The sequence below is a fragment of the Berghia stephanieae genome, chromosome 2 (genome assembly GCF_034508935.2).
Source record: "Berghia stephanieae isolate SIO BIC M18660-M18661 chromosome 2, UCSD_Bste_1.3, whole genome shotgun sequence".
Classification (NCBI taxonomy): Eukaryota; Metazoa; Mollusca; class Gastropoda; order Nudibranchia; family Aeolidiidae; genus Berghia; species Berghia stephanieae.
This window is the reverse complement of record NC_088361.1, coordinates 81,748,092-81,769,461: the sequence shown is the minus strand read 5'-3', so window position 1 is coordinate 81,769,461 and position 21,370 is coordinate 81,748,092. Positions and strand designations below refer to the sequence as shown.

General features: G+C 36.2%; 1 protein-coding gene across 1 annotated transcript; it reads left to right on the top strand.

The window, feature by feature from the left end:
* The first annotated feature begins 143 nt into the window (after positions 1-143).
* Positions 144-17,059, top strand: LOC144965649 (mitotic checkpoint protein BUB3-like). The gene is made up of 7 exons (XM_078901208.1): positions 144-264; positions 12,213-12,426; positions 13,470-13,539; positions 14,444-14,595; positions 15,109-15,292; positions 15,834-16,053; positions 16,812-17,059. Exons 2-7 carry the CDS (start codon positions 12,229-12,231, stop codon positions 16,969-16,971), a joined length of 984 nt encoding a protein of 327 aa, XP_078757334.1. The 5' UTR covers positions 144-264; positions 12,213-12,228; the 3' UTR covers positions 16,972-17,059.
* Positions 17,060-21,370: the final 4,311 nt, after the last annotated feature.

Here is a 21,370-nt window from a genome sequence, read left to right as displayed (position 1 = left end):
AGGTAAAAACGTTCATTTTTTATGAATCCCAAGAGCTTGTTTTCTTAGATTTAGGTATGAAATTATATCATTGAAAGCAAGTTGCTGTTCACATCGATGTTTGGATTATATCAATATCGTAGTGAGATGAATAGGAAACGGAAACTGAAAACAAGCGTTGGGTTGTTTTGGTTTGAAAAGAAAGCAGACAGAAATCCGAAAGCCGACTAACGTTTAATTTTAGCTGGTACCAAATTTTTATTTTGTTTACTCCACTCTGTTTTGGTAAGTTATGTTGTCAGGGTGTGAGTTTAAGACACTTTCTAGTCCTAAAGTATAATTATTGTCCATTGCAGTCAGTGCAGCAGTTCAGTTACTGTGTTGTAGTAGAAGTTGAGTCTGAGTACAGCCGTCAGTGTCAGTCTAGAGAGCCTCGCCTTTAGCCGACCAACCTCCGCTGCACGTCCAACTCGCCTTGAGCATGCATTCACGTAAAATATAAAGATTTTTTTTAAAAACCTACCTCTGTTTCAAAAACTAGCATCTTTCAACTTTCTAAGAAACATTTTGATTTTTCAGAACTTTAGTTCGTTAAAAAAATACCGGCCAATCTGACCCGTTGAGTCGAATGAAAACGAAATTTTGTTGTTTACACGGACGGTTCAAAGGAAATGTCGTAAATAAGCTTTCATGGACTTCCTGTGTTGTTTTTACAGTGTCACGTGACCTTTTTGAGAAATTTGTCGTCTGCTACAAATAATTAGACCGGTAGGGGGTAGATATTTTCGTTGGCGAAGAGAAAAAGTGAGTATTATTTCTTGGACTTGTAGAGAGGCCTAGGGTCCACCAGCAGTCAAGTTGATTGAATAAAAGAAAATAGGGCCTTTTTTATCCGCCGCCACCACCACCGTGAGAGTGGAGGGGGGGGGGGGGGTGCATGCCGACGAGAGGGAGACGTGTCGATTGGTGACCTTGGTGACGTAGACATCTCAAGGATGCTGGCAGTTGCAGTTGCAGGTGTTCTTAACCCCTTAACAGCGAAGCTAATTTTTTGCTTTTAGATAGTAGTTTGCTTTTATCTTTATTATTGTTAACGGGGAATACAGCGTTTCCACCAAGAGAGTAGTCAGACTATCGCAACTCGGACTTCAATTGTCTATAATAGTTTTGCCGTTACTTGTCTTTTGATGATAGAAGATTTGGTGTTAGGTCAAAGATCGAATTTCGCCGCTAAAAGGTTGCATTGCGACTGGGTTTGCTCTTCCCCCCTACCCACCTTTTTTTTTCACCTTAGTATTGTTGATTGCTGCTATTTCCTTTTTTATGATTAGCAAGTGCCGTGGGAGTCTCACTGGATGCAGGAGTACTGCAATTAACCCTTTGCCAGTGACACTGATTTTTTTGTTTTTCAAATAATAGTCTTCATTTATATTATTTTTTAACGCAGAAAAAACAAACGTTTCCACCATAAGAGCAGTAAGAATATTGATAAAAAGCGCTTTGAGCACGTTGGGTGGATATTGCTCTATATAAAAGCTCAAGTTTTTAAATTGTAATTTGTTTTTTGTCTTTTGATGAAAACGGTAAGATTTTATTTTTGGTCCAAGTAAGATTGATATTTGCCTTTAAAAGGTTAAGTTGTTTTGTTTTTTCAGGTTTTTTTTGTTTTGTTTTTCAAATGCGGATACGCTGCTTCTTCCTTTTTTTTTCCTCAACTGGCAAGCTATCGCCGTACTTACCCGCATGGCTTGCACACACAAAAGGATACATCTAAGTCACAAAACCTTACATCCAGGTCACAAAATCAGACAACTAGGCCACACATCAAGACATCTCTGTTTCGTTTGTTCCAAGATAGCAAAACAAACCAGAGTCTTGGAGTTCGAAAAAGCTTTCCATAAAATATTTGGTATTTGCAAGACCCCCAGAAACCAATTCCCTATACAGCTCTTGTGCACGGTTACTTATGACCTTGATTTCTTTCGTACCCACCCCCCAAAATCCCACTTATTGTGTGGTATAGGCAGAACATAGTATATAGCTGGACTGCCACATGCGTGACTAAATTGGCCAAAGAGAGAATCTATACTTTGGCATTAGACACCCATTACCTGATGTCTTGGTTTTTAATCCTAGCCTAGTGAGAGAGAGAAAACAAAACAATCATACATGTATCTGCAAACAACAGAACGTTTTCATTTTACATTGAGATGGGAAGGGGAAGGGATAACATTATGACAAGAGAGAGAGAGAGAGAGAGAGAGAGAGAGAGAGAGAGAGAGAGAGAAAGGGTGAGAGAGAGAGAGAGAGAGAGAGAGATGGGCGGGGGGATGGGGGGATAGTAAGGGGGAATGGGTAAAGATGAAAGAAACAATGGGTTGCCTGATGACGTAGATCAAAGGATTGTTACAGCGGTGTTCACGGAGCGTACTTCGTGAAATTTTAACCTTTTACAGTGACACTGATTTTTTTCTCCAGATTGCTTATGCAGAATAAATCGTTTCCACCAAGAGAGCAGTAGTAAGAGTATATTTCGACTCGGGCTTCAATTAAACTATAAATCGCAAAGCTTGTCTTTTAATGATAACATTAAGACTAAGATCTGGAGTTTGGGGAGTGTAAGATGGAATCTCGCCATTAATGGTTAAAATTGTTTTGATTTAAAAAAAACAACTCACACACACACACACACACACGAGCGCGCGCGGTCACGACAGCGAGGACCATCACTGACAGAATGTTGCAACGGTAAACCGGTTTACGTGTACATAGATCCTGAGGCTAGATGCCCCGTTACCGTGTACGTAGGCACTCCCAAAAAAAAAGGAAGAAAGAAAGAGACACGCACACACACATACTCACACACACACACACACACACACCACACACACACACACACAGTCTCGCATCCTCTACGAACTAATTTTGCGCACCAATTTTTACTGCACTTATGCACCAAATTGCATACCTATCTAGGGACACTTTTTTCCGTATCTTTTTCTCAATAAACGTTTTAAAAAACCTTTGTTTTGCGCTGCTATTGCGCGGCAGGCGGCTGGCACTAGGGGGCACCAACCTATGGGTCAGACGAGAAAAACACACGATTTAGCGAGGAATGAATCATGAAAATATTTAGGATATAATTTCAAACACAACTTTTGAAATTCATCAAGGATTGTCTAGTACCGAATGTTTTTTGATAGAAAACAAATGTATCTTCAAATCTAAACTGCTTTTGACGGTAAGCGGTAAGTTTTTTATTTATTTTTCGGTCCAAACGAATGATTTATCCTGGTATAGAAGCTAAGTATTGGTAACACTGGCGCAGCTCTCTATATCTCGCCGAGATTCTCGGGATGTCCCCTGCCCCTAGTTCTGCCAAATTCGAGATATTTTTGCTTTCAATCAAACTCTAAATATAAATCTTTTTGCAAAATACATAGGCCTACCCTTATTCCAAAATCGTGGCCTCCCTGACTCTGACTCACTCGGACTCCATCGGAGGCTGAGGTATAGATTTTAATTTTGATGTCAATTTTTTTTCCGTCTTTCTTCACTTACTTTCAGATTCAGTTTCCTTGAATGAATGAATGAATTTATATAGCGCCTAGATCCACAATGTGCACAGAGGCGCTTTACAATGCAAATAAAACACAACTAATAAATTGATAATTTAAGCATAAAATCTATCATCATATTGTAATTTGATTACCACGCGCTGTGCTACAACTACAAGTACAAGATGAAAATTTAGGATATCTATAATATGTAGGCCTAATTGAAATGTTAAACATCAAATGATTTTCTAAAGAGATGTGTTTTAAGTTTCTTTTTAAAATTTTCAAATGTTGGACATTTTTTGAGGGATGAAATGTAAGGCAGTTGGCTCCATAAGACAGGTGCCGACTGGCTAAAAGATCTCTCACTAAAAGACGACCTACAGGGAGGAACCTGGAAGAGATCTTGACCACTGGATCTAAGTTCTCTCTTCGGCACATAGAGATTAACTAGGGAGTTTAATAGAAATTCTAAATGTACCTCACACACTTGAAACCAATGTCATATATGAAAGAGCTGGCAACACAGATTACAAAACAGTTTGAATTTTGTTTGTATCTTGATTAGAAATGTAGTTACGGCAGTTCAAAGTCTGAAATTTCAGACCGATTTTTACCCCAAAATTACCATTGCAAAGTTGTGACCGAAATCGCGTGATGTTAATAAAAAATGGTTAAAACAGTCAATATGGAGTTCTTATCATATATTGTATACCAAAATGTTCGTCTTATCGAGGACAATGCATTTACATTAATAAAGAGGAAGATAAACATTTCAAATTAACACATTATTACATAATATGACGCAAATGTTACATAATCAAAAACTCTGCTAGACGTAAGAAACAATTTGCTCTATCACTTTTGGATTTATCCCCAATATCTCACTGAAACAATTGCAAATAATCCCCTCTTCTAATTAATACATAGAGAATAAAAACGGGTTTGAGAGTATTTAAATGAAAAGATATAAACATGTTGTGTAATGACATAATGAGTTTATATTTACCTATGGCAATTTAATTGCATATAAATAAAATGGTAGATTGAAAAAGTTCAAATAAATTGAAACAGATTCCCTATTATACCTAATTAGAAGGAAAGTTCTGGCTTTTAATAGTTTAAAGAATTCTGCTGAACCACTTTGGGTTTATTGCTATTACATCATTTGAACTGACAATTAATATAATTTTATCCCCCCACCCCTCCCCCCTTCTCTCTCAATGTATGGGGGTGTCAAAACTAATAGAACTTCTTACCATAATAATTATTAAGGCTAAGGCCTTTAGAATATGGATACAAATGATAAACATGCTAAACATATGGGAAAGAAACTTGATGACTTGATGGCAAAGTAAAATTAAATTAAATTAAAGCAATTGGTATTTTTAAAATATCGATATTATTAATATCGGATTTCACAAAGAGAAGAAATATACGAACTTTTAAAACAAAAACTATAAAATGCCTATAAATAAAGTTGGAAAGTATGTATTCAAATAAAAACATAGCAAATAATAGTACTGAAAATATTATGGACTAAATTTAACATAATACATAACTAAATTTAAAATATCGATATGAATATCGATATCGTCCGGCAGCCATGATGAGAAGATAATGTAAACAAGGCATTTCGGCGCAGAGTTAAAAGGTGTCTGCGCATCGATATAGAGCCCTGAAATTTGGCATGAGTAAAGTTTAGATGTTATTCTAAAAACAAGCGTTAAATTTTAAAAACACACGCGGTAAATAAAAAAATAAATGCATTTGAAAATTGCCAAATTTTAACTTCATATAACTTCTGGAATTATTAATGGATTTTTCCTTAATTGGCACCATTTAAAAGGAAATTGAAAGACGAAAATAATGATATCAAAATATCTGCGATATTCCTCTTTACAACGAAGTTATGCATCTTTAATTGAACCCCCCAAAACGCGAACGGCAATTTTCGGTCACAACTTTCCTATGGGCGAGTTGGGTCAAAATTTGACTGCCACTGCTGCTGCTTACTAAACTGCCTAGATTAACCATATTTTGTAGGTATACAGGAGCTGTCTTATTAAAACATTTAAAAGCATAGTATAGAATTTTGAACATAATTCGGCTGTTAACAGGGAGCCAATGCAAAGATATTAAAATCGGCGTTACATACATGCTCTTTCATCCCACAACCAGTCACCATTCTAGCAGCTCTATTTTCCACTTTCTGAAGCTGTCTAATTATATATTTTGGTGACGATTGTAACAGAGCATTGCAGTAGTCTATTCGGTTAAGTACAAATGATGTCATTAATGTTTTGACAGTCTCAGTATCCAAAAGATGTCTAATTCTATAAATTTTATGATGAGCGTCCATACACAATCGTGAATCTAAATATGCACCTAAATTCCTGACATTTCCACCATTTACAATCTTAATTTGACTTCCAGCAATGCTCAATGATTCTATTTCTGTTCTTTGCCGGTTATTTCCATAAAAACTTATTTCCGTTTTATCCTCATTTAACTTTGATTTATTTAAAACCATCCAATCTTTTATGTCTTTCACGCACGCTTCCACTCGAGATACAATGTCCACTCTTGTATCGTTAGTAACAGGGAAATAAATTTGAGTGTCGTCTGCATACAAGTGAAAATTCAACTCATACGCCGAGATTATAGTATTTATGGGTGTACAAGGTATATAAGAGGGGCCCCAGGACAGATCCTGGGGTACCCCAAACTGCAGAACACTAATATCAGAAAGAGAATCTTCAATGGCAACACACTGTGTGCGGTCAGAAAGATAAGATTCAAACCAGTCCAAAACATCATTTTGAATATTAAAATCGGTTTGAAGTCTGTTGAATAAGGTATCCTACGCCTAATTTAAATTTTAACTTAAATTGTGCCAAATAACGAAAATTCATCTAAAATTTTAGATTTAGGCCTATTTGTTGATTGTTTTGGAAGAGAAATATTTGACCCAAGTTGAAATTAAGGGAGGCCTTCCGAAAGCTCCTCGTGCTAAGGGAAACAACTCAAATATTCCCTCAATTAACCCTAAGAAAAAATAAAACCTAGTACCTTTAACTAACCCTAATAGGAAAAACGAACACCATAGCACCTTTACTAAGACTTATGTCGACTAACACTAATAGAGAAAAAATCCTCCGATCTCAAGCTAACCCCAATACTAATACTAATACTATACTAATAGGAAAAAAACAACCTAGGACTGCTTTCAATACTTCTCAAAACAAAATGGCGAAGGACAACCAAAACAATGGTCGTATTTAGTATTAGGAAAGTTTAAACTTTCACTACTCTATCATGGTTTGTTTTAGAGTATTTAAAATGCTACTATATGACAAATTGAATAAATAAACTCATGACAAGAGATCCACGGTGAAAATACAAATTGAAAGAAATGCTAGCACGAAGAGCTTTAGGAAGGTCTCCCGAAATTAAATATTAATTAGAATAAGGTGTCTTCACATTCACATTCACATGTGTGCTTGAATTGAATAAGCCACATAAAGACCCTTCTCACCACAAATTAATAGATCATACTCATTCACATTCAAATCTGATTATAGTTATAGGCTTTCTTGTGAATAGAGGAGATAACCAGCAGTGGTGATAATCTTCTGTGGATCCATGGAATTCCATGGGAATTGGAGTATATCAGAGTGTCATCAGATTATTCAACACGCAAGCCGCACATGCTCAAGCTAAAAATTAGCTAACCATACCAATTTCCTTTGTGTGAATTTAGATCAGCATGGTAGTAGCGCTTAGCCCCCATACCTAGTCTCTAGGGTGCTATGTGGCAGGGCTAAAAAGGGGTTGTCTGAAGCCTTGGACTAATGAAAATGTGAAAAGGAATAGGCTTTGGAATGAAACTATATAATATAAACAATTGACAGTTTGGATGTAAACCCTTCATCAGCATAACAAAACAAAGAAGAAATGGTCCAAACAAATAAACAGAATGTAGTGAGAATTGTTTCAAGTGTGTGTTCTCCATGTTGGATGGAGTCTAAATGTAACGAAAGCCTTGTGTGCCTGAGAGATAGGTGTGATGCAGCGTCTACTTAAATGCATGTCTGATAACCCAAATTGTTATTGGCTCATTGTTGTAATGGAAATGATCTCATACCAATGCAAAATATTGTTCATTTATAGCAATGATAAAAGAAGCCTATAATTGTTTTAGGTTAACCGCTGTAAATAAGATATCGATGGCATCGCGCGCAAACCGTCTATGTCCAAAAGAGGTAACTTTTCAGGAGAGCGATAAAACCGTTAATTGGTATATGAAATATGAATTTCAGTTTTTAATAGGCTCATTCAAACCAATTATGACTTAATACAATCACTGATACCATTATTTTGGTTCTTTTATTGCACATTCATTATTTATCGGACTTGTACGTTTTGCACGTCAACAAAGTGTCATTGACTTAGACGGTTTGATGTGTTGTTCACTTGGGCGGTTTGTGAGCGAGAGTTGTAGTCCTTCGCACGGGACTTGGATGGATTGTGCTTGGGTTATTGCATCTTGCAATACGTATGGCCATTGTAAGTCTGGTTATTTCAACTTGCAATACTCTCGTTTTTTGATTTATATCTTTAAAAAACTAAGTGACCAGTGGGGAAAGAAGCAATTGTTCAGAATTGTGAATTGTGGAACCTAGCTCGGTGGTCAGTGAGTCTCGTCTGAAATGAAGTTCAAGCTTCCACAGGCGTGCTGAATGAACAGATAGATGACCATTTGTGCACACTTGTTTGTCTTTGCTGGGTGTTGTGTCCTCAATTAAGGCACTTTACACATATTACTCCATTCGACATAGGTGTAAATGAGTACCTGGCCATACGGACAGCTCCGTCTTTGTCCGAATAATTGTAAGACGCCTAACTAATGTTATGTCATTTCCATTGTGTTCTGTGTCTGTTTTCAGCCGGGGGGACTAAATCGTGAAGCACTAAGAGTATTCGTGGATAAGCGCTATATAAGTGGAGTGTTTTATTATCACTTTACGAAGTCGATCTGCACAAACCTTACATCAATAGGCAGTCAACTCAGTAGATTATAAAAATACTGTCTGACACTCACAGGAAGCTTAAAGAATAGAAGAAAGTGCTTGAAGAAATTATTCTAATGGATGATGGAAAGTAAATGATAGACGGTTTACAATGATATTGTCCTTAGAAGCTGCGAACCCCCCCCCCCCCCTCCCTCTTTTGCACACCCAAGAGGAAGGAGACCCGACTTGAAGTATTTAGCATGGGAACATGTAATCTCGGTCCTTGAAACACTTGATGTATAAAAGCAAAATATCTTTAAATTTAGATTTATTAAAGTGAATTGTTTAACAGAGAATAACTCGCAATTGAAATATTCATTAAAAAACTATTTATTTCTGGAAAGGAGATGATCCCCACGCCCTACTTTGAGATTTACCCAATCCGTTGGAAAACTAAATTAAAAATTAATTTACCCAAAAGGACACTATTTTAAGGCACAAATGTCTGTGACTTTTTCCCCAGCTCCAGGGTTAATACTTTTAATCTCTCCTGTGCCAAATTTTTCAAAGTATTTGAAGAATTGGAATTTCAAGTACTGAACTTGATAGGGACGTGGCTTCCTTCTTGCTGACCTTATCAATTGCACGTAATCAAGAGGTGAATAGACGTCAACATTCTTCAGTTGTCTTTCAACTGTCACATGTACGCTATCCACCTCCATCTGTGTGTGACCCCGCTCCCAGATTTTTTGCACCAAAATCTTTTCATATTTGATGCAAAACAATCTCAGAGCAGTGGCTTACACATGGTTACAGTTTTGATAAGTGGGGTCATCAGAGGTCACGGTCACTGTATAAAAATGATCTTTTTTATTCGTGAAAATCATATAAACATGTCGCAAACTCATTAGCAGTGAATGCCCCCACTGTCTCATTCCAGAGATAGGAAAGACAGTCACCAGTCCCTATATTATAATTTGAGTACTAATTATGCACCTGCAGTTTAGTTTAGTATACAGTGCAGAAGCTTTCAGTGCAGGAACAAGTAGCACACACTGTACACATTCCTCTCATCCCAACTCATCCACCTCATTAAATATCTTGCTTCGGTCTTCGTCACTTATCTTCTTGGTGATACTGTGCTTTACACGAGCATGGACCCCCCTATTTTAATGATTGAACAGATTTATTTGACCCATTGTCTGATCTTCTGCCAACATAAACCTTGCCTTGCTCCGTTAAGCGTTTGTTCAAATATTTTCCTACTTTTGGTTCCCTCACACTCCACTTCATCCCCTTACATCCTACTCTGTCCACCTCATCATATTCCACCCTACCATGGTCACTGTCCACCTCATCACATTCCACCCTACCACGGTCACTGCCACCTCTACACTTTCCACCCTACCATGGTCACTGTCTACATCTTAACCTTCCACCCTACCTTGGTCACTATCCACCTCTTAACCTTCCAACCTAATATGGTCATTGTCCACCTCATTATCTTCCACCCTACCTCCAGCTGCCCTACCACTGTTACTGTCCACCTCATCTTACACCATATCGCTGTACACCTCATCATCTTTTCCCCTGTCTCCCTGTCCATCTCATCATTTCTGATCCTCTCCCTGTCCATCTCACCACCTTCTTTACCTCCTTCACTCTCCATCTCACTACTTTTAATATTACTAAAGTTAAACATTTTTTCATCAATACTAAACGAAATATCCATGTCCGATTGTACATCAATCAATTCCGAGACAGATAGATTTAGAATGTCCTGAAAAGTAGCAATGACTATCCCGCACAAATCTTTGGGCCTCTTTTTCGCTCACGAAGTGCCCGAATTCGCGTCAAAATATGGGACGAAGCCGTGTCGTATATGCTATTTTAAAAAATTAATTACGACGCTGTTTATCGATAAATATGACTGAAAGTTGGCACACAGTTAGAAAAAAGGTCATTTTAGATTATCTCAAGCGACAAAACTCGTGCGATTACCAGAAGACCGTTAAAAATAGATTTTTACTCTTTGGAGTAAAATATTTCTAAAACTACCGGGCGTGGAGGTTTTGTCGCTGACAAGGTAATACATGAACATTTCTTCTTTTTGGTTGTAAAATTTCATATGAATATGACGAGTACTTTTCCCGTATTTTACAAAACACCATCCTAATTTGCTCTTCAAGTTTCAATCTTTTAATCCACTTATTACGCAAGATTTTTCCTCTTTGCGGGTCATCCAAATAAATGACACCTTTGAAACTGCATAACTTGTTTATTTATGAATGGATTTTCAAAATTCAAAAACATTTTTACTCAGTGGAGATAGGGCTTTGATATTAGACAAAAATTTTCCTCAAAAAGAGAAAAAAACATTTTTCATAGTCATTGCTATGAAAAGGCTCACAGGTTTCTCTGGGCAATTGCACATCAGGTGATTCTGGAAGCTTTCGTCTTTTGGCTTGCTTCTGAGTCTCTAAAAACCGAGTTGAAGCATTCGTTTACCACGGCTGTAAACCAGTCTATGATTTAATCAATGATGCTATTAGCTTAGATTTTTTTTTAACTCACCAAGTTGAGGAAAAGGCATTGTTGTAACAGACAAATCACCTGACGTTGAAACAGGCAAGAAGGAATCACAACGGAGATAGACGTTTTGAGACCGGCAATTTAAAGATCCAATGGACTTGTACGGTTTGATCACAAGTCAAATTCGCCAATTTAGAGTTCCGCGTTTTCTTATTTATTAATAGACATGGTGTATCGTAGGGTATAGAATGAATTAACCCAATAAAACGATTTCATGCTGATCACGGACTTAGACGGTTTGCGCTTGAAGTCATCGATATGCACATTTGTATAATAAAAGGAGTGTTTTGGGTGTGTTAGTGTGTTGAGAGGTGGAAACTTTCTTGAAATAAAGATTATGTATCAATATTCAATATGTGTATTCGTGAATGTATGTGCGAGTGTGATGGATTTGTAAAATGTTTTTATATTAGGTAATGGGTGCTTGATCCAAAAGCAAGTGATCACTTATGTCTCAGTTTTTTGCTGCATGATTTGCCCTGGGCATTTATTTGTCTCTGTACAATTTAATTTATGTAATGCTTTTGACTGAACTGTCACAATTCAACAAAGCATGCCATATAACTAAAGACTGAACAAGATTTAAAGATTTAGAAGAATGTGCAATTTTCTGTGTCAAAATAGCAATACACATTTGGGGTCCAGCTTTCTGACTCAGGATAAATTATGATCTTATACTTATAATATAAAAGCTTTACTTTGGTGACAAAGCTAGTTCTTGTCTAAGCTCATTTCATCTTTTTCTTGAGCAATAAAGTTGGCACTTGAGTGGGTATTAAGAAATTAGGACAGTACTGCTTTTCCAGCGCACCCTATAATATGACATGCCGGAGGTGGGTGATTGAATGTATTGGTTACCTCCCATGGGCATCGGATTTTGGTATGCTCGGATTCTAGCATGCTTTTTGACTTCTTCCAAGAATGCCCTAGAATCCAGCGTGTACGGTACTGGGAATCAGTCTTGTTAGCACTTGCTAATGCCTTCCATGAAATTTTGTCTCTGGTCTGTGTGAATGGTTGTATGGTTTTAATTGTATTTATATGCTCCTTGTCTTTTTTTTCTTTACAGAGTAGAGGAACTAAATATGAGTGAGTCGCCAAATGAGTTCAAGCTCAGCAATATGCCATCTGATGGCATCACAGCTGTGAAGTTTGGTCCAAATTCTAAACAGTTTCTGTTGTTATCTTCCTGGGATCAGACTGTGAGGCTTTACGATGTCATCGGAGATAGTATGCGCTTCAAATACAACCATCCTGCTCCTGTGTTGGATTGTTGCTTCTTTGTAAGTAACAAGTGGGTCAGGGGGGGGGGGGGGGGGTTTAAACAATCATCTTGGATTTGTTTTTTTAGAATATGTTTGGCACATTTGTCGCTTATACTGCCGAACTCTGAAAAAACATGTTTAAATAAAAATTTTGGTTAGAAAACTTCTTCCTCAATTATCGATTGACTAAAATGACACTCACCTTACAAAAATCTCTCAAATCTGGATTTCAGTTAAGTCCCAGGTTTGAGAGTCTTTAGTAGGATGAGGGTCTTTTTAATCAGTCGATATTGAAGATTTTTTTCTTCTTTATTTGTACACCGTAATCTGGAAATTCTTGTTTCCGGATCCAAACACTTATTTTGTGATCAAGAGGATTTATGTCTCTAATTTAAAGTGCTTTGTCTCATCCAATTAAGGTCAGGAAGGTAACGTATCAGCCTACCCAGTCCAGTCATTTTCAGATAGCCCCACCTCCCAAACCAACATGGCCATGAAGTGTGTGTGCAATAATTAACCAATCACGTGTGGCTGATCCGTTTACACAATCTGATAGATACCCATCCAACCCACATCATTTGATAATGTTGTTGGCCATACAAAGGTTATTGTTTTCAATAAAAGTAAATGATCAGCTTTTGATTTTGCTGAATTTTCAGTTAAAGAAATTGACTCACTGGTAAGTTTCGTGTAAACTGTTTCATTCAATGAAAAAAATATCCAAATGAACTTCACCTCATTTTTAATAATAAGCTCACATGTGAAAATTAATAAAAACAAAAATTACAAAATCAACCCAAATCCCAGATCCCCCAAGTTTAAAATGAAACAAAATTATGATTAAAAGTAAATAAATAGAAACAATTCTAATAAACCACACATTTGCAGTATGGTCTATTTGTTTATTGTAATGATAGACGTAGATCACCACTGAGGTCAAAACTACATATGCCACTTTTCAGATGTCTCTATAATCTGGACAAAATGCTGGGAATATAAGTGTTTGGATTATGGAGTTTTTACTTTTATATTGAACTTTACTTTTTATTTTAATTCCATAGGATGCTGTCCATTCTTTCAGTGGGGGTTTAGATAAAACATTAAAGATGTATGACTTCAACACCAGTACAGGTAAGTGTCCATTATCTATTTTGTCAAGCCATTTTATGAAAGTCATAAAGTAAGTTTTGTTTTGTAATGATTTATAAATATCACAATAGTTCAAAGGTAAACTTTGCGCAAAAGTATTATATTGGTAAAATATGGGAATTATAAATCAAACCTTAGGTTTATACTTATTTCTGATACAAACTCAAAAACAGTCATTTCATTGGATTTTTTGTTCATTTTGTTTTTTTTTTAAATTTCGGTTTTAAGGTTTTTCTTTTCTCTATACATTAATTGAATCACGCTCTTTTTCATTGTTATTCATATTTTGGGTGCAGGTTCACAATGTCTATTTTTATCAATCTCAAGTTATTTCAATTAACTTATATTTTCTAGTTGAACGTCAGTATTGTAATTTGGGGATCAATACTGTATCCTATTATCAAGACTTTAAGGCATTCATCTGAATGTTCCCTTACTTTTCAACTTTTGAGATTACTCTTGTCGCTTTGACTTTGAGAACATAGTCCAAAATAAGTGCTGTGTCATCATCATATCCAAGATTGATCGTATTGTGCTCTCCAATAATGAAAATTAAATTTTCCAGTTCTAATTATCTTATTACCTGTTCTGTAAGAATATTCTTTTTTTTTTTTAAATTTAGTTATATATTTATACTTCGACTTTGGACAACATGGGTAATTCCTGATGACATCAGACTTCCTGTTTGATGGATTATCTATATTCTTTCATGGAATGCTTAGGCGACGGTATCCTATAATGCTGTGGTGGAGGGGCATAGTATTTTTTTTCATATTTATAATCAGTACAAGTACACAACAAATGTATTACCTTCTGTTTTGCTTTTAATCTTATAAGAATTAAATGATGTGTTTCTAACTTATCTCAATTAAAAAAATTTACTCAGATCAAATAGTCGGAAGTCATGACGGACCCATTAGATGTGTTGAGTATGCACCTGATGTTAACATTATTATCTCGGGCAGTTGGGATTCATCAGTTAAAATTTGGGATCCTCGCAATCCAACCTGTGTTGGTTCCTTTCCACAACCAGACAAGGTGACTATGTTTGTTACTGTTTTTATTAATGTTATCTATTTCTGCTATTGCTCCAATAAATGTTTATTTTAAACTTAATATTGCATGTTGGAATGGAACTTGTCCCGGTTTTTTCTCACCTTAAGATAATTTTTGCTCCTGAAGATAAATTCAAATTTATAATTTGTGATAAGTTTGACATATACTCACTGCTTAATGGGTCTTTACTTTGGGGCATGTATGAAATTTTCCTGATTTTTCATATTCTATATTGATTCATCTATCATTATTAGAATTGTTGAATGATCTTTTCTTCTTTTTTTTTTTAATGCACTAAGAATGTTTTTTTCTCAATCCATTTTTGATTTGTTAGTTGAGATTCCCACCCCATAAAATTATGCATGCTAAAATGTGGAAATTTGATTAAGGCCTCATAATGTGTTTATCCTGTTTTCCTCTACAAAAATCTTCATGTGATTTTCTTTAAATAAACCAAATTGTTATTAATGTTATTCCTTTGGTCGTACATTTCAGGTGTACACAATGTCAGTGTGTGGCAGTTCGTTGATTGTTGGCACAGCAAAAAGAAGAGTTCTTGTCTGGGATCTTAGAAATATGGGATATGTCCAGCAACGCAGAGAATCCAATCTCAAATATCAGACCAGATGTATTCGCAGTTTTCCTGATAAACAAGGTTATGTTCTCAGTTCTATTGAAGGTAAATTTGTTTGTACTTTTTTTTACATTTGTAGTATTCGGGTGATTATAGTTTTGTCTTCTGCAGTTCAAAAAGTAACATTGCTAAAAATCAACATCCGAGGAGACAAAAGCCAATGGAAGCAATAACCTCCATATCTAACAAGTGTTGGTTTTCATGGTGCGTGACCCTACATTCTGATGTCATGCCAGGATGAATCAGACCTATAAAATTGAATATCATGTAGTTTGGTATTTGCTTTAAATTCTATCAAGACGAATTTGTGTGTAATTTCTTAAACAGAATAAAATGTACATATTTAGAAATTGTAACCATTTAGTTTGAAATTTTCATTTAGAGTAACTGGCTCACCCTCTTCCCCACTTTTTGTTATCATTTTGAGACAATTTTATTCATTCAACAAGTCTTGTGCTTGATGTATGTTTAAGTTTTAACTTCTCTCCTTGTTTTTTTTAGACAACCTGTAATTGTATTTTTAATTATTTTTTTTCGTAAAATTCTAAGATTAAACTTTTTATTTTCTTTTATTTGTGATACACAGGTCGTGTAGCTGTAGAGTATTTAGATCCAAGCCCAGAGGTGCAGAAGAAAAAATACGCTTTCAAGTGTCATCGCATCAAACAAGATGGTCAAGAGCTCATTTACCCTGTCAATGCTATTGCATTTCATTCTGGTTTCAACACATTTGCCACTGGAGGCTCTGATGGATATGTCAATATCTGGGACGGACACAACAAAAAGAGACTTTGCCAGTTTCATAGGTATGTGTGTCTGCAACTTCGTTGTTTTTCATATGTATGATGGCATTGGCAATCATTGTCTTAGAAATGTTAGTAAGGACAACATTGCGCAAGAGGGGAGGGGAGGAGGTTGATAAAGCTGAAAAATCTATTATGTGGCTCACGCTACAGACCTTATGTCATTCTCTTGCAAGTGTGCATATCATTACATTCTATAGCACCCAATATTTAAATATCAGTAGGACCAATAATGCTAACATTTCCAAAGTCAAAAGTAGTCTAATGGTCAATTTTCTCAAGACTGTGTTGAAAGTAGTATATTTTGTTTGTAATGTCAACATTTTCATTACACCAGGTCTTCAGCAGTGCACTGGTAAACATGCTTAATAGATCAGTTGAACAATAGTTTATGTTAACATTCTTAATTAATAGATGAAGTCAATAATTAATAGATCAGATCAACAGTACGGATAGTTGTTTTAAAGTATGTAATACTACAGATTTCTACTGTTAAGGAAACAATTTTATAGTGATTTTTTCCTTAGCCCTTATGGCATAGATTGCATCAATTCAGGGTGGCCAGGAAGTCGGAAATTTGAAATTGGGTCTGAAATTGGTCGGAAGCAGACCTGGATGGTTGGAAATTTTCGTTTAAAAAAAAAAAAAATTGAATTGTTTTGGTGGGGGGGGGGGGGGGGGTTGTTTAGTTTATAATCTTGTAACAAAAATATAGTTTGTCAATATATTGTTACTCATATTATTTTTACTTTTTGTTACAGATATCCCAACAGCATTTCATCACTTGCATTCAGTCCTGATGGTAGTGTATTAGCCATTGCTTCTTCTGTCATGTACGAACCAGAGCCCGATAAAGCCCCTTCACCAGAGTTGGTGTTCATTAGAAATGTCACAGATCAAGAGACAAAGCCCAAGTCTTGAAAATAGAGATTACTTGTATTGCGTGTTATTGTATAACAGTGAATGAATGTTATTTGCTTTATTTTTCGGTTGGGGAGGGGGGGGGGGGGGACTAAATCAGTGTCATTGTATTGAGTATTCATATTCAGTTGGTCGAGCATCTGTCTCACAAAGGGATCTTTATTGGTCCTGTGTTCAGTTGACATTTACTTCCGATCCATCTGTCCGAAAACAGTCATTGGGTAGTGTAATATGGTAAATCTGGCAAAATGTACTTTGCAACAGACCAGTGTTCTATCCAAAGGCTAGCATGAAATTGTTCTGTCTTATTTAATGTTTCAGAACTGGGATGCAAGCTTACACTACAGCTACTATCCAATATTTATGGGTTTTTAAACGTTGAAAAAGATATTGTGTTCTACCCCTTTTAAAAGAGCTGCAGTGGCTAACAGTAGCTAATAGAATTAAATTCAAAGCTTCAGTCCTTGTTTATCGCTACCTCAGAAGAATCAGCCCCAGCATATTTGTCTGAATTACTCCATTGTTGTAAACAGCCAAGAATGTTGAGATCCTTGTTTGATTCCTCATAGCTACCTGTACTAAAAATAATACAAAACTTGGTGAGAGAGCATTCTTTTGTTTTGGTCCGTAAACTAGAAAAGCTCTTCCACAAGACCTTAGGAAATCAGGCAATGTAGTTGTTTTAAAATCTAAAGACATATTAGGGACAAATTTCCATAAATTCAAAGTTTTTGTTGTAAATGAGAATTGTGCTGTTTATTATTATTATTATTATTATTAGTAGTAGTATTATTATTATTATTATTATTATTATTATTATTATTATTATTATTATTATTATTATTATTATTATTATTGGTTGAAGAATGATCTGAGCCTAAAATTAGAGGTCGAGCGATCGTTGACTTGAATGGTTTGGGACTGAGGCCATTGATAATTGATATATTCAGAGTATGTAATAAAGAGGGAGAAAAATGATAAAAAGTAGAAGAATTAAAGGTAATTAAAAATCGTCTCCTCCGAGATGAGAATCTCAGTAGCCAGGCGTATGATTATCATAGGAATAGCTGGGTTTTCTTACCCTCAACCAGCTTGATAAGTCTCCATAAATTCGTTGATGTTAAATTTTGATATTTGATTTTGGATTTTTGAACATGTAGGAAAAAGACCATATATATTGGGTAAAATAAGATAAATCAATTCAAATGGTTGAGGATGGTTGGCAAGTCTGTGATGAAAATGTTGCTGCTTAAAGCTGAAAGAAATAAATAACAGTAGGAAGTTAAATGGAAGCTTCAATTTAGTAAACGAAGACCGATAGTGTGGACGTTTCAGGTTTCCCCTGTATCAAGAAAACATGATGAAAGAAACACTAAAGGAACCTTATCAGTGCCGTTCTCATATTTTACATTTGTTTTTATTGTTTCATTCATCTTGTTTTGTTGATAAAGGGAAACCCGAAACGTCCATGTTATCTGTATTCGTTTATTAACTTGAATCTTCCATTCAATTTCCAATTGTTGTATCTTTCCCATGAACACTAAGAATTTTCAATATTTCACATTAGCAGATCTGCCATAAAGTGATAAAAGTATTCTAATATTAATGGGATGGAGTTTTTCTGATCAGTTAGACAACCCTGCTAGAGAAAAAAAGAACACTATCTTTTATTGTATTTATGTATCGTCTAAATTGTTTTCGTTTTTGTATTGTTTTTATTGTGGTTATTGGATTAGTGTTTCTATTGGTTTCTTCTTCTTCTTCTTCTTCTTCTTCTTCTTCTTCTTCTTCTTCTTCTTCTTCTTCTTCTTCTTCTTCTTCTTCCTCTCCTCCTCCTCCTCCCTTTCATGTTGTTATTTTTATTTTTATTATTATTTTCTGTATTTTTTTTGTTATTTTTGAATCAATCTTTTTATTTGTAAATAAATCCCTCATGTACACAAAACCATGTCAAGTGTTGAGATCTTTATTGAAACACAAATCACAATATTATTGTCCCCGCGTAGAAATCTTGTTCCAAATATGGGTTATTGAAAAGAGAACAATTGACATTTTGAAGTATTGATTTCAAAGTGCTTGATAAATTTAAATCGTACTTCTCTTGTTGTGTCTTCCATCCCCTTATATCAATTTTCTGAGTTTGCTTTCTGTCTTTGTCTGGGAATAGGATTAAGTGGTTTTGTCCTGGCCCTGACTGGAGTCCTTTGCTGGGAGTAATCAAATGTATAGCTATTGTTTTGAGAGATGATGTGTTTTCCCTTGTAAATCATCTCTCCGTTATATATTGTTACATTTCTTTGTTTTGAAATGTTTTTTAACCATTTGAGTGTATTCCATTCCTCATACTGGGTGGTATTCCTGAGTGGGCAGGGAGGCACTTACTGTCTTCTATCCTCCAATACCTCGTTTCCAACATGCTTCCTGTCCTTGTCTTGGAATGAGTTTACCCGGTTTTGTCCTGGCCATTGCCGGATGCCCTGGCTGAAAGAGAAACAGTCAACTGTATTGTAAGTTTTAGGAGATTATATTTTTTTCCATTATAAATCATCTCTCTTTTATGCACTGTATTATGTTTTGTTTACATATGATTTGTAAACATTTGAGTGTATTCCTCTTTGGGACATGTGCTTGTGTCTGGATGAGACTTTTACGTGATCTCAAAGTCAAATAAGTACTTAGATGGTGGGCGCTTGGAATCTACTTCTGTTTCCTATTTGAACTAATTCCCCTTTCTCTTACCTTTTCTTGGGTGCTTTAATTGTAATTTTAGAACTTTTTACTATCACATTTTCTCCCTTTTTACTGGCGCTGATATGACCTTAAAAACAAACAAAACAATTCCTCATAGTGGGATCCTGTGCTTAAGACTGAATGCGATTTTTAAGTTATCTCAAACTAACTACACTGATTGTGTGCTCTTGGGATCTACATCTGTTCCCTACCCTATTTTAACATGTGCGGCTATGTGGTCTTGTGGTATGACACTCGCATTCGGATCGGAAGGTCCATGGTTCGAACCTCGCTCGGCTATAGCTGAGTCCTTGGAACCGACTCTTTACTCACATTCTCTCACCGTACTCAGGTGTAAAATGAGTACCTGGCTGTTAACAGCGTTGTCTCTCCTCTAGTCTGTGATCGGGAGCCCCTTTGAATTATATCAAGTTGCACCGCATATACTGCTTTAAAGTTATGTGATAGTAGTAGTAGCGTATGGCTACACCTCCAAATTCATTTCGTCAATCCAGCTTGGAAAGTCTTCCTCCGCCATAAGGACGGTTTCATAGCCACCTTCAAGTTTAGTTACTGGACAGTGGTTTCACAATGTGATCGCTGGTCTCTGGGGCTGCCTGACATTTCCGGCAGGTCTCACTGTTCCCAAGTTTCCATCTGCACATATTTGATGCAGTTCTGCCATGTCCAGTTAAGAGGCGATTTGAAACTCAGTATTTCCTGGCGTTGTGGAATGCAGGTACTGTTTTAGTTGGACCTTTTATGAGGTTTCCTCCTCTTGGTGTTTCCCTGTTCCTAATTTCTCTCCAGAGTTATGTGATTACAGTTGAGTTGTTATCAAAGATTCACAGCTCTATAAAAATGGTTATATTATTCCTCAAGCAAATGTTTGCTTGAGCTGCAATGTTATATAATCGCTTTTTTTATCTTGTTTTCCCGTCCCTTTCCTTTAAAAAAAAAATGTTGCGTGGAATAAGGTAATTTATTTGCCTCCTCCTCGTTTGAGATCCTTTGCTCAATGGGAAGGACCTTTGTTTGCAGGGGGAAAGGGGGGGGGGGGGGGGGGGGGGTTGCGACGAAGTCTTTTCTTCGCAGTCCATTTCTGTTTACTATTTATAGCATTGTTTAAAAGAAGTCCTTCAGAGCCAATAGGCCATCAATGAAGCTGGAGTTTATACCGGTTTCTATAGCGCGAAACGGAAAAAGAATTGCTTGCTATCCTTTTGATAGGACGCTAGTCTATCGCAAAGCACTTTCCGTCGGATCTAACAGACCCAGCTACCCAAACACTGCTAGTGGAGAGAACCATTTGAACGCTGCCTTTTGCGTAATAATATTATCATGTACAGAAGAGCACGGCCATAGAAAATAATCTGACAAGAGAAAAGAAGCAAATTTATCACAATGACACTGACACACCTTTGGCATCACAAGTAACTTGGCTAAAGATTTAAAGAGAAAATTGTGATCTCCACTTGTGGACGCAAAAAGATGTTAGTTGAACATCTTGTTTTATAAATCTATCGTATAAGTACAGACCCGCGCGCGCGCGCGCAAGCACACACATACACATAGTTTATGACGCTGAAGTGGTCAAATTTTGTTGACGGAATTATAGAAACGATCGACTAAACTTTCTTGATAGTTTATTATCATACAGGGGTTAAAG